The sequence below is a fragment of the Petaurus breviceps genome, unplaced genomic scaffold (genome assembly GCF_028583685.1).
Source record: "Petaurus breviceps papuanus isolate PSGF00001 unplaced genomic scaffold, PetGlider_PUasm1.0 90903, whole genome shotgun sequence".
NCBI lineage: Eukaryota > Metazoa > Chordata > Mammalia > Diprotodontia > Petauridae > Petaurus > Petaurus breviceps.
This window is the reverse complement of record NW_027187376.1, coordinates 10,316,603-10,330,765: the sequence shown is the minus strand read 5'-3', so window position 1 is coordinate 10,330,765 and position 14,163 is coordinate 10,316,603. Positions and strand designations below refer to the sequence as shown.

At 38.5% G+C, this 14,163-nt stretch overlaps 1 protein-coding gene across 10 annotated transcripts in view; it reads right to left on the bottom strand.

Moving 5' to 3' along the window:
* KANSL1L (KAT8 regulatory NSL complex subunit 1 like) overlaps positions 1-14,163 on the bottom strand; it is a 171,006-nt gene that overhangs the window by 1,720 nt on the left and 155,123 nt on the right. For 7 of the 10 annotated variants that reach the window (XM_069075237.1, XM_069075238.1, XM_069075229.1 and 4 more), the window contains 3 exons: positions 10,892-11,004; positions 2,987-3,190; positions 1,678-1,852 (listed from right to left, as the gene is read on the bottom strand). In XM_069075237.1, coding sequence (XP_068931338.1) covers positions 1,678-1,852; positions 2,987-3,190; positions 10,892-11,004 — 492 coding nt within the window. The remainder of the gene's footprint in view (positions 1-1,677; positions 1,853-2,986; positions 3,191-10,891; positions 11,005-14,163) is intronic. The other 3 variants (XM_069075234.1, XM_069075236.1, XM_069075232.1) reach the window with 2 other exon arrangements.

The window sequence follows — 14,163 nt, the reverse complement described above, 5'->3', positions numbered from 1 at the left end:
CTGAAAAGCAAAGGGAAAAAATAGGATTTTCAGTTGAGTTATAACTAATTATGTTCAAAGACTTATGTTAAGTTTTACAGAATTATAATTAGGTTCTTTTGATCAGGGAAGATTTAGGGTTACCACTCAAGGTAAGTTTTTGCTGATCCTTGAAAAAATACATCATGAGGGGAGGAAGTAGAGCCTAGTGTGCACATCCCGTATTAGTCACATTAGGTCAACAATGTAAGGCTGCCTGAGTAGCACTAACTAGAAGTCTTGGATCTTTTCTCCTGGACAGACACAGTGATGATGGGGGTGGGAGGTGAACTGAGAATGCTTCTTGAGGGTAAAGGCTATTTTGCTACTCCCTTGCCTGATCAAACCTCTACTCCCAGGTTCCCACTACTGTTGCACTATCTTCTAAGAATAACTGGAGCCTACCGATTAATAGGTTTCTCTCTCCTGCCACTGCACACATCACCCCCCCGCCCACACACACACACATACACACACAGACAACCAAACAACTTAATTTTGTACCAAATGGAAGTGTTTATATAGTTAAGACTTGAGCAGAAGAAACTGCAACTTCTCCAGGGAGTACAGATCAGTACTCTAAGGGAAAAGACTCAAACTTACTACGTGATATGTGCTAATGGGTATAATTATTTTTTCTTTCTATGTGTCATATCTTAATAACCACTTTGCCTCTGCCTCTTGGGATTCTTTTTCCTCTACTTAAAGCACTTAATCCATTAAAAAAAAAATCAGGCGGCCAGGTAGCACAGCAAGTAAGAGCACCGGCCCCAGAGTTGGGATGACCTGGCATCAAATCCGGGCTCTGATACTTAGCACCACACCCAGAAATAACTGGCCATGTAACCTTGAGCAAGTTACTTAACCCCGATTGCTTTAAAAAAAAATTATTCTCCATGATAAACTGGATGGCTGGAAGATAATCTAATCCTTTCAACTCCTCTAGCAGGGAGACCAAACTGAATTTTGTACTTATGTTATTTGGCACTGGAAGAATCACAAATTTAGATTCTCCTTAGTGACTGTGCTTGCTGAAACCAGTCTAAGAAGTTTGAAATCCTTTCTAAATTTTTAAAAAGTGGTAGTATTCACAACATTCCTGATTCATTAACTTTCTTATTGAACTACTAAGTTCCCTGCAACTTGTTTTTCTTTTAGACAACTGAGTCCTAGACCAGAAGGCTTGTAAACTTCCAGTATGTCTACTGATTGTTTTTTGATGCTAATATCATTTCACATGCAAAGAAATCAAATTTTAGAAAGATTAATATGCAATTAATAAGGAGAAGCAGCATGATTATAGTAGATAAGAGAGCTAACTTTGGAACCAGGAAGACCTGACACTTCAAGTCCCACATCTGGCACAAGCTATATGACCCTGGACAAGTCACTTAAATACTTTAGACAACTCTGACAGTAAGAGCTGCCTAACTGCAACAGTAGAGAGGTTCTTCATGCAGGAGTTCTCTGTCCTAAAGAAATAACAGATACAGTTACCTGGGTAATCAGCAGCAGAACCAAATATTGGACAAAGAGCTTATGACTCCTACTTAATACCAATTATTAAAGTACAACAGAACAGTTTCCAAGATAAGTACTTTGTACAAATACAGGTAGAAAGTATGCATTACACAACATTTTGCTAAGAATGTTCACTACCTTGGCTTCTTGATCTTTATTTAAGAAAGGTGAGGCAACACATACACTGTGCATTTCAGAAGGAAACTCAAGGACAGCTTCAGAAGCACAATGCTCAACAGTGCTAATATCACTGTGGTTTTCTTTTAATAGTGAGTCTTGTCCTTGCTGCCCTTCAGCATATTTGCCATAAGATCTAACAGGAAAATAAAAATCAACATTAATAATATTTATAGATTATTTCCTTAACTTATATAAAGCAAGAAAGAAAACCAAAATGGGCCCAGCTTAATAAGACAAAGGATCTTATTTAATATGACTAGACAAATTATAGTCATCCATAAAGATCAATTAATACAACAGAGTTATCAAGCTGATACTAGACTTGGGCAACTGTGCAAGGAAAGGAAAGTAGGGGTGGGGGTGGTGCTATTCAAATCACTTCCTTTTACTATTAGAAATGGTACATCTCAATAGGTGTTTCCATTACACCTTCACTGCTTTTGTGGGACACAAAAATTTGCCAATATAGTTTACTCCTGTTTTCCTAACAAATTACAGAATCCTAGAGGCCATCTGGTCCACCGAATACCTGAATTTCAACATCCCAAATAAATTGTCATCTAGTTTTTCCTTGCAAATCTGGTGGGGAGCCCACTACCCTCTGGGGCACTGCAGACCACCTCTGGCTATCTCTTATCACTAGAAAGCATTTTCCTACAACAATCCTAAGTCCTTTCTGCTCCTATTTCTGATTAGAGTCAAAAAGAACTAAGTTCACATGACACCCCTTTCAATACTTGAAGCAGCTATCATTTCCCCTAAGTCTTATTTTCTCCAGGATAATAGCTAGCATTTGTATAGCGCCTGAAGGTTTGGAAAATGCTTTACAAATATGTTATTTGATCCTCACAACAATCCTGGGAGGTAGGTGCTATTATCACCACTTTACAAATAAGGAAATGGAAGCAGGCAAAGGTTAAGTGATTCGCCCACAGTCATACAGCTGAGGCTGGATTTGAATTCAGGTCTTCTTGATCCCAAGTCCAGCACTATATCACCTAGATGACTAGGTGGTTAAATTCTGCCATTTTCCTTACATGATCTTTACACACTTTCAAGGCCCTTCCTAAAATGTGCCTGGAACTGAACACAATACTTTAGATATACTCATTGCCTAAATATATAGTCTTTAATAATCATTAGTAAATATGTTTTTTCCTTAAATTTTCCTAAACTTATACAATTTTTCTAATGTTGTTCCTTTCATTTTTTTCAAAGTGATTAAAATTATACTGAGACTCTTTTTTTTTTTTTAAATGGCAATTACCTGACCCCTATTGCCTGGCTCTGTGTTCCAATGGTATTCTGTGATGGTTGCAACGACACCCATGAAGGGCTCAATTCATATCTTCCCCTACACCTCTGTAGGGATAGATCTCTAGGTTGTGGAGAAAGATGTGAATTGAGCCTTGTACATGCTAGGACATCTCTTGGAGTGAGTGTTCTACAGCAAGGCTGGACATCTTGAGACCTAAACAAAGGAATATGTTTTTAGAATGCTAATCATATTAACAGATGTCACTAAGATTAAATAAAAGTGACTGATTGCACATCATACATAATGAACTAGGAATTCTCTTGCTTTTTATACCTTGCTATATTAAAAGGATCATCTTTACCAAGTTTGTACCTTTTTGTAGAATCTCAAATGTAAAATTCAATTTTACACAAATTTCATAAGCTAATAATGTCCATTTGAGTTTTAATTGAAACCACTGTCTAGATTATGCAGGTTTGTTGTTAAAGATATTTTCTTAAAAACACATCTGATAACAGTAATATTCACATAACTTATCAAACTCATGCTTTAAAAAAGTCCATTAATGGTTATTTGAAATAACAATTTTTAGGAGTCAAGATGGTGAAGAAAAGGCAGGGACACCTGAGTTCTTCCAAATTCCCCTCCAAACGACTTTAAAACAATGCCTCAAGATGATTTCTGGAGCAGCAGAACCAAGAAAAGGATGGGCTGAAAAAATTTTCCTGCCCAATACAACTTAGAAGGTTTGGTAGTAAAGATCTGTCACACCAGAGTGAGAATTGAGCACAGTCTAGGAACATAGCAGCAGGCCTTAGGGGAAACTGTATGAGTCATCAGCAGCAGCTTCTGGAACTCTCAGCCCATAGAAGGTAAGGAGGTTGGACAACTGCAGATTGCAGGGGTCCCTTTGTTGGCATGGGCTGCAAGACTCTGTTTTGTTGCCCACACATATATCTAGTTCATGGTCCCAAAGTGAGGAGGAGCAGTAGCACACCCAAGCTTGAAGCCACAGGGGAGTAGGGACCCTGATTCCAGGGCAGTAAAGAATGCTTATGTCACTCACATGTCACAGTAGAGCATAGGCCAGGAGAACAGTAAACACAGCTTTCCATAGATCATACCACCTTGAAAGAACTGAAAAGTTATAGGCCTCCAGAACTAGTGTTATAAATAGTTGCACAAAAACCTCCATCCCAGAAGAGTCCAGTATACTAGAAAAATGAGCAAACAGCAACAACAACAAAGAAACTGATATAGAAAGTTATCGTGGTGACAGGGAAGATCGAATTGCAAACTCAGAAGACAATAAAGTCAAAACTGCTTCATCTACAATACAGACACAAAGAAAAATGTCTATTGGTCTCAGGCCTAAAAAGAAACCCTGGAAGAGCTCTAAAAGGATTTTTAAAAATCAAATAAGAATAGTAGGGGAAAAATGGGGAAAATAAATAGGAGTGATGCAAGAAAATCATAAAAAAAAAAAGAGTCAACAGCTTGGTAAAAGAGGCAAAAAAAAAAAAAACTGAAAAAAAAAAAAAAAAAAAAACAGAATAGGTCAAATGATTTTTTTAAAAGGCACAAAAGTCCACCAAAGAGAAGAACTCCTTAAAAAGACAAACTGGTCACATGGAAAAAGATGTACAAAAATTCAATGAAAAAAAGAACTCCTTAAAAAAATAGAATTGGCCAAATGGAAAAGAGGTACAAAAGTTCACTGGAAAAAATAACTCCTTGAAAATTAGAACTGTGCAGGTGGAAGCTAATGATACCATCAGACATCAAGAAACAAGAAAACATTGTTTTATTGAATGAAAAATAGAACAGAAGAAAAAAAGAAAATGTGAAATATCTTGTTGAAAAAACAATTGATCTGGAAAACAAATTGGAGAGAGATAATCTAAGAATTAATGGACTACCTGAAAACCATGATAAAAAAAAAAAAAGAAAGAGCTTAGACATCATATTTCAAGAAATTATCAAGGAAAACTGCCCTGATATTCTAGAACCAGAGGGTAAAACAAAAATTGAAAGAATCTTCTGATCACCTCATGAAAGAGACCCAAAAATGAAAACTCCCCAAAATATTATAATCAAATTCCAGGGCTCCCAGGTCAAGGACACAATATTGCAAGCACCTAGACAGAAGCACTTCAGATATCATGGAGCCACAGTCAGGATATGGGAATGGGAATTTAAGATTTTCCCTGCCCTTAGGCCCTTTGATAGGCTGAAGTGCACCTAGAGCCTGTTGAGGGAGGCTTATTTTTCAGGAACACCCACACCTTGATACTTTGTTATTGGGCAGTGGGTCAAGAAGGTTGTGACATTCTCTGAGCCAGGAGAAGGCTATGTAAACCCTGATGGGAGTCTTTGTTTTGGGGCTCACTTTCAGAAGTGTTGTGTGATTTGACCAGATGAGACTCTGGGTACCCATTGAGCCCTCAGCTTTGAAAAACCCAGATGTTGATGCGCTCTGGTAACTGACTAGGTATGGAAGTAATGGTCAGACAGTTGGAGGCCTGTCTCTTTGATTTGTTTCTCTGTCTTCTTGTAACTTCTGCTTGTAACTTCTGTCTGTATACTCTGAAGTTTGGGGTGCTGACCTTTTCCCTCTGAACTAGGTAAATGACATGTTTGATTAAAGCAAGATTGTTAACCCATTTTGAGTTGTTTTCCTTTAGAAAAGCAGATCTAGGAACCTGTGGAGGCAGCCACCCTGGGGATACTGGGGTACTTGCAGTTACTGATAACACAAGATTTAGCAGCTTCTACATTAAAGGATTGGAGGGCTTGGAATAGAAGGCAAAGGAGGTAGTATTACAACCAAGAATCACCTATCAAGTAAAAGGGACATTCATTAAAATACCAGTGCTGAATCAAACAAATACAAGATTCAAGAGAAGCATAAAAAGGGAAACAGGAAAGGGAAACCATAAAAGAATCAATAAGGTTAAACTGTTTACATTCCTACATGGGAAGATGATATATGTAACTCCATCATTAGGGCAGTTAGAAGGAATATGTATAGATAAAGGGCATGGGTGTGAATTGACTATGATGAGGTGATGTCCCCTTCCCCCAAAAAAATTAAGGGGTGAGACAGAAGAAAGCACTGGGAGAAGAGGAAAGGGAGAGGTAGAATAGGGTAAATTATTTCATATAGAAGAAGCATGAAAGAGCTTTTAGAGAGATGGGGAATACAGGATAGGTAGGGAAGAGTACTTAAAACTTACTCTCACTGGAATTAGCTCAAAGAGAGAATAACATACATATTCAGTTGGGTATAAAAATCTATCTTATACAGGAAAGTAGGGGGAAAGAGAAATAAGCTGGGAAGGGGGGGTGAGAAGGGACTGATAGAAGGGAGGGCAGATTGGGGGAGGTGGTAGTCAAAAGCAAAACAATTTTGAGGGGGCGGAGTCAAGATGATGGAGTAGAAACAGGACTTCCACAGGGCTCTGGCTTCAATTCATGTAAAAGATGACTCTGACCAAACTTTGGAGCTACAGAAGCCACAGAGAAGCTAACCTCCCACTGAGGACAGCCCAGCAGGCTGGCAGCAAGGGCCAGCACAGCGCTCTGGGAGCTGAGCCCAGCCCCCTGCAAGCCTGAGGTTTTAGCCCCAGGGCGGGCCTGACCAGCCACTGGCTGAAGGGACTTCATATCACCAGCAGCTGTGGTGGTTTCCAGAATTATCAACCCAAGATGCTAAGGACAAAGTGAGAGGTCAGTGCAGTGTGGACTTTGGGATCCAATAGTTTGGGAGTGCCGTCAGCCTTTATCCACTGGAGGGAGAAGCCGCTGAAGTGCCATGGCCACGCAGCCACTGCCACATGGCAACTTCGGCTCCTGGCCTGCACAGTGTAGGGGGACCAAGCAACCATCCCGAGGGGTAAATGCTCTTGTTTTAACCTGCTTGGATCTGGATTGCTGTCTAGGGTGGAGGTCCTGGGGTATGTGACCAACTTGTCAGAGCATGTGGAGGCTTCAGAGAAGGTACCCAACTAATACCTCCGGCAGCTGAGAAAACCTCAACATTTGGTACAAAGCGCCCCTGTCTGGTGGCAGAGTCCTACTGTGGCAAAAAGCCCAAAAGTCAAGGAACTGAGTGGCAAAATGAGAGGCAAAGGAAGCAAAACAAACAGAGCAACCCAACTTTACACTCCTATTTTGGGGGCAAAAAGGATCAAAGCATGGAACAGGAGGAAGACAATGAAGTCATAACTACTGCACCAAAAGCTTCCAAGAAAAATAAGAGCTGGTTACAGGTCAGAGGAGCTTAAAAAGGATTATGAAAACTAAATAAGAGAAGTGGAGGAAAAATTGGGAAGAGAAATGAGAACGATGCAAAAAAATTATGAAATGAGAGTCAACAACCTGACTGAAGAAAATAACACCTTAAAAAATTGACTAACTCAAATGGCAAAAGAAGCTCAAAAAGGCAATGAGGAGAAGAATGCCTTAAAAAGCCGAATTTGCCAGATGGAAAAAGACTCTCAAGAGCTCATTCCTTCAGAATGAGATTGGAGCAAATGGAAGCTAGTGTCTTTATAAGAAATCAAGATACTATTAAACAGATCCAAACAAAGGAAAAAATAGAAGGCAAGGTGAAATATCTCATTGGAAAAACCATTGACCTGGAAAATAGATCCAGGAGAGATAATTTAAAAATTATTGGACTACCTGAAAGCCATGATCAAAAAAAGAACCTAAAAATCATTCTTCAAGAAATTCTCAAGGAAAATTGCCCTGATGTTTTAGAAACAGAGGGCAAAATAGAGGTTGAAAGAATCCACCTATCACCTCCTGAAAAAGATCCCAAAAACAAAATTCCTAGGAATATTATAGCCAGGTTTCGGAATTCCCAGATCAAGGAGAAAAATTTATAAGCAGCCAGGAAGAGAAAATTTGAATATTGTGGAAACACAATCAGGATAACACAGGATCTGGCAGCTTCTACAATGAGGGATCATAGGGCTTGAAATATGATATTCCGGAGGGCAAAGGAGCTGGGATTAAAACCAAGAATCACCTACCCAGCAAAACTGAGTATCATGTTTCAGGGGAAAATATGGTCATTCAGTGGAATAAAGCACTTTCAAGCATTCTTGATGAAAAAAATCAGAGTTGAATAGAAAATCTGACAGTCAGATACAAGAAGCAAGAGAAGTATGAGAAGGTAAATAGGGAACAGAAATCATAAGGAACTTATCAAAGTTGAACTATTTACATTCCTACATGGAAAAATGATAATTGTAACTTATGAAACTTTTCTAAGTATGAGAATAATTGAAGGGAATAGAAATATATATATATATACACACACAAACATATATATATATACACATACATATATATGTCTATATAGGAGGGTATATGGGGTATACAAATACGTATGTGAATGTATGTATATATGTGCACGGGTATACATACATAGAGGGCACAGGACCAGTTTAATGGGAAGGGATGATATTTAAAAGGTGAAATTAAGAGGTGAGAGAGGAACATAATGAGAGGAGATGGGAAAAGACAGATTGGGGTAAACTATCTCATATAGAAGAGGTAAGGGGGAAATGGTTACAATGGAGGGGAAGAACAGGAAGGCAAAAGGGAATGGGTCAACCTCATTCTCATTGAATTTGGCTTAGGGAGGGAATGACATACACACTAGTATCTCACCCTATAGGAGAGTAGGGGGGGAAGGGAATGAGAAGGGGGATGATAGAAGGGAGGGCAGATTGGGGGAGAGGGAAGTTAGAAGCACACTTTTGAAAAAGGATGGGATCAAAGTACAGGATAGAACAAGTGGGAGGTGGGATAGGAGGGAGGGAAATATAGTCAGTCTTTTACAATATATCTACTATGGAAATGTTTGGCATAGCTACACATGTACAACCTATATTGAATTGCTTATCTTCCCAGTAAAGGTGGGTGACAAGGGAGGAAGGAAATGAATCTGGAATTCAAAGTTTGAAAATCAAATGTTTAAAAAAATATATATACGTATATATTATTTTCAATATTATTTTACATGTAACTGGAAAATAAGATATACAGGCACTGGGGCATGGAGATCAAACGTGCCCTATTGGAAAGCTGGAGGAGTAATGGAAAAAGATATGGGAGAGAGCAGATTGGAGGAGGAGATATCCAGTGGGATTGCTATTTTGGGGAGGTGGGTAGGGGGAAAAATGGGGAGAAAATTTGTAACTCAAAATCTTTCGGAAATGAATGATGTAAACTAGAATTTAATAAAGCATTTGATTAAAAAAAAAGCAAAATGCTTTTGAGGATGGACTGGGTGAAAGGAGAGAGAAGGATAAATGGGAGAAAATAAGATAGAAGGAAATATATAGTAATCATAACTAAAAAATATATATAGCAAGTTTCTCTGATAAAGACCTCATTCCTCAAATACATAGAGAGCAGAGTCAAATTTATAAGAGTACAAATCATTCTTGAATTGATAAATGGTCAAAGAAGGCATTTAAGACAAATTAATCATTTATCTATAGTCATATGAAAACATGCTTTCAATCACTATTGATTAGAGAAATCAAATTAAAACAGTTCTGAGGTACCACCCCTATCAGATTCGCTAATAGGACAGGAAAGGAAAATGATAAATGTTGGAGTGGATTTGGGAAAATTGAGACACTAAAACACTGTTAGTGGTGTTGGGAATTGATTCAGTGATTCTGGAGAGCAATTGGAATTATGCCTAAAAGGCTATAAAACCAGATATACCCTTTGACCCAGCAATACCTACTCTTAGGTCTATATCGCAAAGAGCTTAAATAAATAAATAAACTAACACACACTCAATTAAATTAATAAAAGGAAAAAGGAGCTACATGTACAAAAATATTTATAGCTGCTCTTTTTGTGGTAGTAAAGAACTGGAAACTGAGGGGATACCCACCATTTGGGGAATGGCTGAACAAGTTGTGATATATGATTGTGATGGAATACTATTGTGCTATAAGAAATGATGAACAAGATGCTCTCAGGAAAACCAGGAAAGACATGAACTGATGCAATAGTAAAACTAATATTGTACCAATGATCAACTGTGAATGACTTAGCCATTCTCAGCAACACAATGAAACAAAACAATTCCAAAGGACTTACATTGAAAAGTGATGTCTGCCTCCAGAGAAAGACCTGATGGAGTCTGAATGCAGACTGAAACACACTTTTTAAGGCTTTCTTTATTTTTCTGGTTTGTTTTTTGGTCTCTGTTTTCTTTCACAACAAGACTGATATGGAAATATGTTTTGCATGACTGGACATGTATAATCTATATCATATTGCTTGTCATATTTTTTTTGTTTTTTTGGAGGGCAATTGGGGTTAAGTGACTTGCCCAAGGTCACACAGCTAGTAACTGTTAAGTGTCTGAGGCCAGATTTGAATCCAGGTCCTCCTGACTCCAGGGCCGGTGCTTTGTTCACTGCACCACCTAGCTGCCCTTTATTTCTTGTCTTCTTAAGGAGTGAGAGAGGGTAAAAATTTGGAATTGAAAAATTCCAAAAACACATGTTAAAAATTGTTTTTACACATACAAGTAAAAAATAAATTAAAAAAAAGAAATATCCTATTTTATTTACAGACAACTACAATACCATTCATAAGCCAAAACTTCAGTTATCACTGAAGTTGTTGGTGAATACTGTGTGTTAAGGACAATACAGAAGTGTGGATTTCATCATTGTGCCTTTGACTGTAATATTAATGCCTCAGTCATGAAATGTCTTCACCTCTTAGGCATAAAGAGAATGGAAGCTGTGTTCATGTGTTGTGACTACCCCATATTCCAAGGGCATTTCTCTAGGATGTTTACTTGCTAAGCTCACTAAGGGATCCTGTATGACTTCTGTTCTCAGATCTGTTTTAGCTTATAACACTTGCCTGCTATTTCTTCTGTGCCACTTGCTTTGTTCCCACAGTGACCACCTTGCTTGCTCTCTCTCTTCATATTTTTTATGGCGTAGGGAGAAGGCTTCATCAGAAAGATCTTCTATCTGGAATTAGAAATGAAAGTTTACTGCTGCTTCTGTGAGGAAGATTACCAAAAATGAAAATAAGAGCTTTGGTGCATCCTTTACAAGACAATTTGTGGAATAACAGGATCATAAATTTAAAGCCAGAAGGGACCTTTACAGGTCTTCTAGTTCTACCTCTTAAGTTCACAGATCAGGAAAGGAACTCAGACCCATCTAGATGAAGTAAAATTGACTAAAATCATACAGATTACAGCAGAGCCCAAGTCTTCCTGGACTCTAAAACTAGCATTATTTCCAGTACACTATAACTCCAGAATAAATATGTTTAAAATAAAACATGAGAAAACTAAATATTCTCATTCTCTTAAGGATGACTTAAAATTATTTAAAAAGGAGAAGTTTGTAAGCTTAACTTGTGTGATCTTAGCTATTCAGACTCAGAAAAACTGTAAGCTTTTTGACAACCATTTTTCTATTTTTTATATTTCTTTAACACTTAGTATGGTGTTTTGTGTGCATCACTCAATAAATACTTTCTAATTCATTAACTATTAAAGCTAATAAAAACTGAGTGCCTCAAGTATTTATTTACCTTTCAAAAATTCATTCTAGAGTCAAACCTGCATTCAGATCCCACATCTCTGATCCTAGAATTCCACAAGTTCTCCTGTGAATGACTTCAGGTCCTGCCCTTATGGAGCTTACCATCTAATGGGAGTGAGGAAGGTAGGGATATGACACATAAAAAGCCATAATACAAAACAATACATGGTCAGTGCATAAAAGAAATATTAAGTGCTATGTGAAGGCAGGGAAGGGAAAATTCATGATTATTGGGGAGGCAGTGTGTGTGCGTGGGGTGAGGGTTAGCAGTGTCAGAGAAGATTACCTGAAAAATGTAGCATTTGAGTTGAACTTTAAAGAATGAAGAAAGATTTTATAAGATGAGGAGACTTTCGAGTTTATGGAACAGTACAAGTAAAGGCACAAAGATTTCAAAGTGTGAAACATTAAGTGTGGTTGATAGTAAGGAATTATATCTAACCTAGTTGGGTGGGATCAGAGAGTACATAAGAGGTGCCAAAACTTGTAGCTGCAAGTCACAAAACTTCAGAGTAATTTTAAGTCAATATGCAGGGGCAGGGATCTGTTTCTATTTAAGTTTGACACTAGTGGACTACTTGGAGGGAAGTAATAGGAGATAAGACCAGAAAGTGAAGATGGCTAACTTGTGGTCTCTGAATGCCAGTGAAAGGAGTTTGAACTTTACTCAAAAGGCACCAAGAAGGCAAAAAGCACAATCACAGCGGATGTAAGAACCAGAAGGTTCCCCAGAGATCAAGTTCTACTACTTATTTTACAGATAAGAAAAATTAAGTCCAGAGAATGGACTTTCCCAATGATACCAAACCAGAGAGGTAGGAAAAGTGGAAAGGTAGCCCAGGCTTTCTGGAAAGGAAGGAGGATTATAACCAGATCCCAATATATACAAAGAAGGCTAAGTATGAAGGATGCATTGGAAGTGGGAAATCTTGTTGGAAGGTTCTTACAAAAATCCTATCACAATAATGGCAATGATCTAACATTCATTAGGGTGTGAGCTCCATGAAAACAGAATCTGGTTTTACATTTCTGTGCATCGCCAGCATTTGGCACAGAGTAAGTGCTTAGTAAATACTTGTTGACTTAATTAAATGGCAATAGAAATAGAGAAGAGGCAAGGGATGCCAGAGAATTAGGGGTGGTGGATAGAAATTGAGGGCCTTAGGTGGCTAACTGCATATAAGTTCAGGCAGAGGGGAAGAGTCAAAGATAAGAAACAGGTCTCAAATACAGTAGACATGGTGAATGGTAGTACTAAAGGTAGAGTGAAATTAGAAGGAAGGCCAGGTTTAAGTGGAAAGAGAATTAGCTCAGTTTGGGACATGTGATAATTGAGGTCCTGGTGGCACTCTATCCTCACCTATTATAATCATTTACTTCTTCCTATGGAAAGACTTTCTTGATCTTTTTTGTTAGTGCTCTCACCCTCCAAAAATTATATTTACTTAACTTGTCTAAATCTTGTAGACCACCACCACTGCCAGTTCTGCTGCCGCCACCACCACCACCACCACCACCACCACCACCACCACCGCCACCGCCACTACCCTTAGTGTAACGGAAGCTCTTCGAGAGAAGGAAAGGTATTTTAATATAACTGTTTCTGCCAGCACCTAGAATAGCACTTTGCTCATATCAGGCACTTCATATATACTCACTGAATTGTAAGACACATCCTGTAGGCAACAGCTACAGGTCCAGAACTTGGGGGAAGTAAGGGCTAAAGATATAAATTTGAAAGTCATCTGTGAGATATGGTAGTTGGAGTAAATAAGATTGTTAAGGAGAAGAGTATAGAGAGCCTATGAATATTGGATAGAGAACCTTGGCTCTCTAGTATTTGGAGAAATATGAGAAGAGGGTAAAGAGGCACCGTCGTTAGAAGTAGAAGAATCAGAAGAGTATGCTAGCTCTCAAGCCAAGGTAGGAGAGAGCATCCGAAGAGCAGAGAGACTGACAAGGGCCTCAAGAAAAAATTCAGCTCAGACATATCTCCCTCCCACTGTGCTAAGCAAGCTCTGGGCACACGCAAACTCATGCACGCTCTTACACATAGTCTTTGTTTTTAACAGTTTACATTCTATTGGGGTAGGAAAGATAATACACTATGTATACAGCTAAATAAGCAAAAGGTAATTTGAAGAGGGAATGAGCATACTACCAATAAATGGGGAACGAGGAAGACACGTCATGTAGAATTTGGTACCAGATCTAAGCCTTCAATTCTAGTCATTGTTATCGAAGGGGGAGTGCGTGATGTCAGCGTGTGCAAAGCTATGAGGACCAGATATGGACTGTGGAGCTCAAGGCACTTGAGTAGGCCACTTGCCTGAAAAGAATACATGGAGATGAATAATAGGAATAAAGCTTGGCAATAAGCCAAATTATGAAAGCTATACATGCCAGCCTGAGGAATTTGTACTGTTACGTAGGAGAACATGATCAAATGTATACCATTGCAAGATTATTTTGGTACCTAAATAGAGGACTAATTAGAGAGGGGAGAAATTGAAAGCAGGAAGATAACTTTGGAGCCTTGCAATATCCAGGTATGAGGGCCTGAACTAAGGTAGT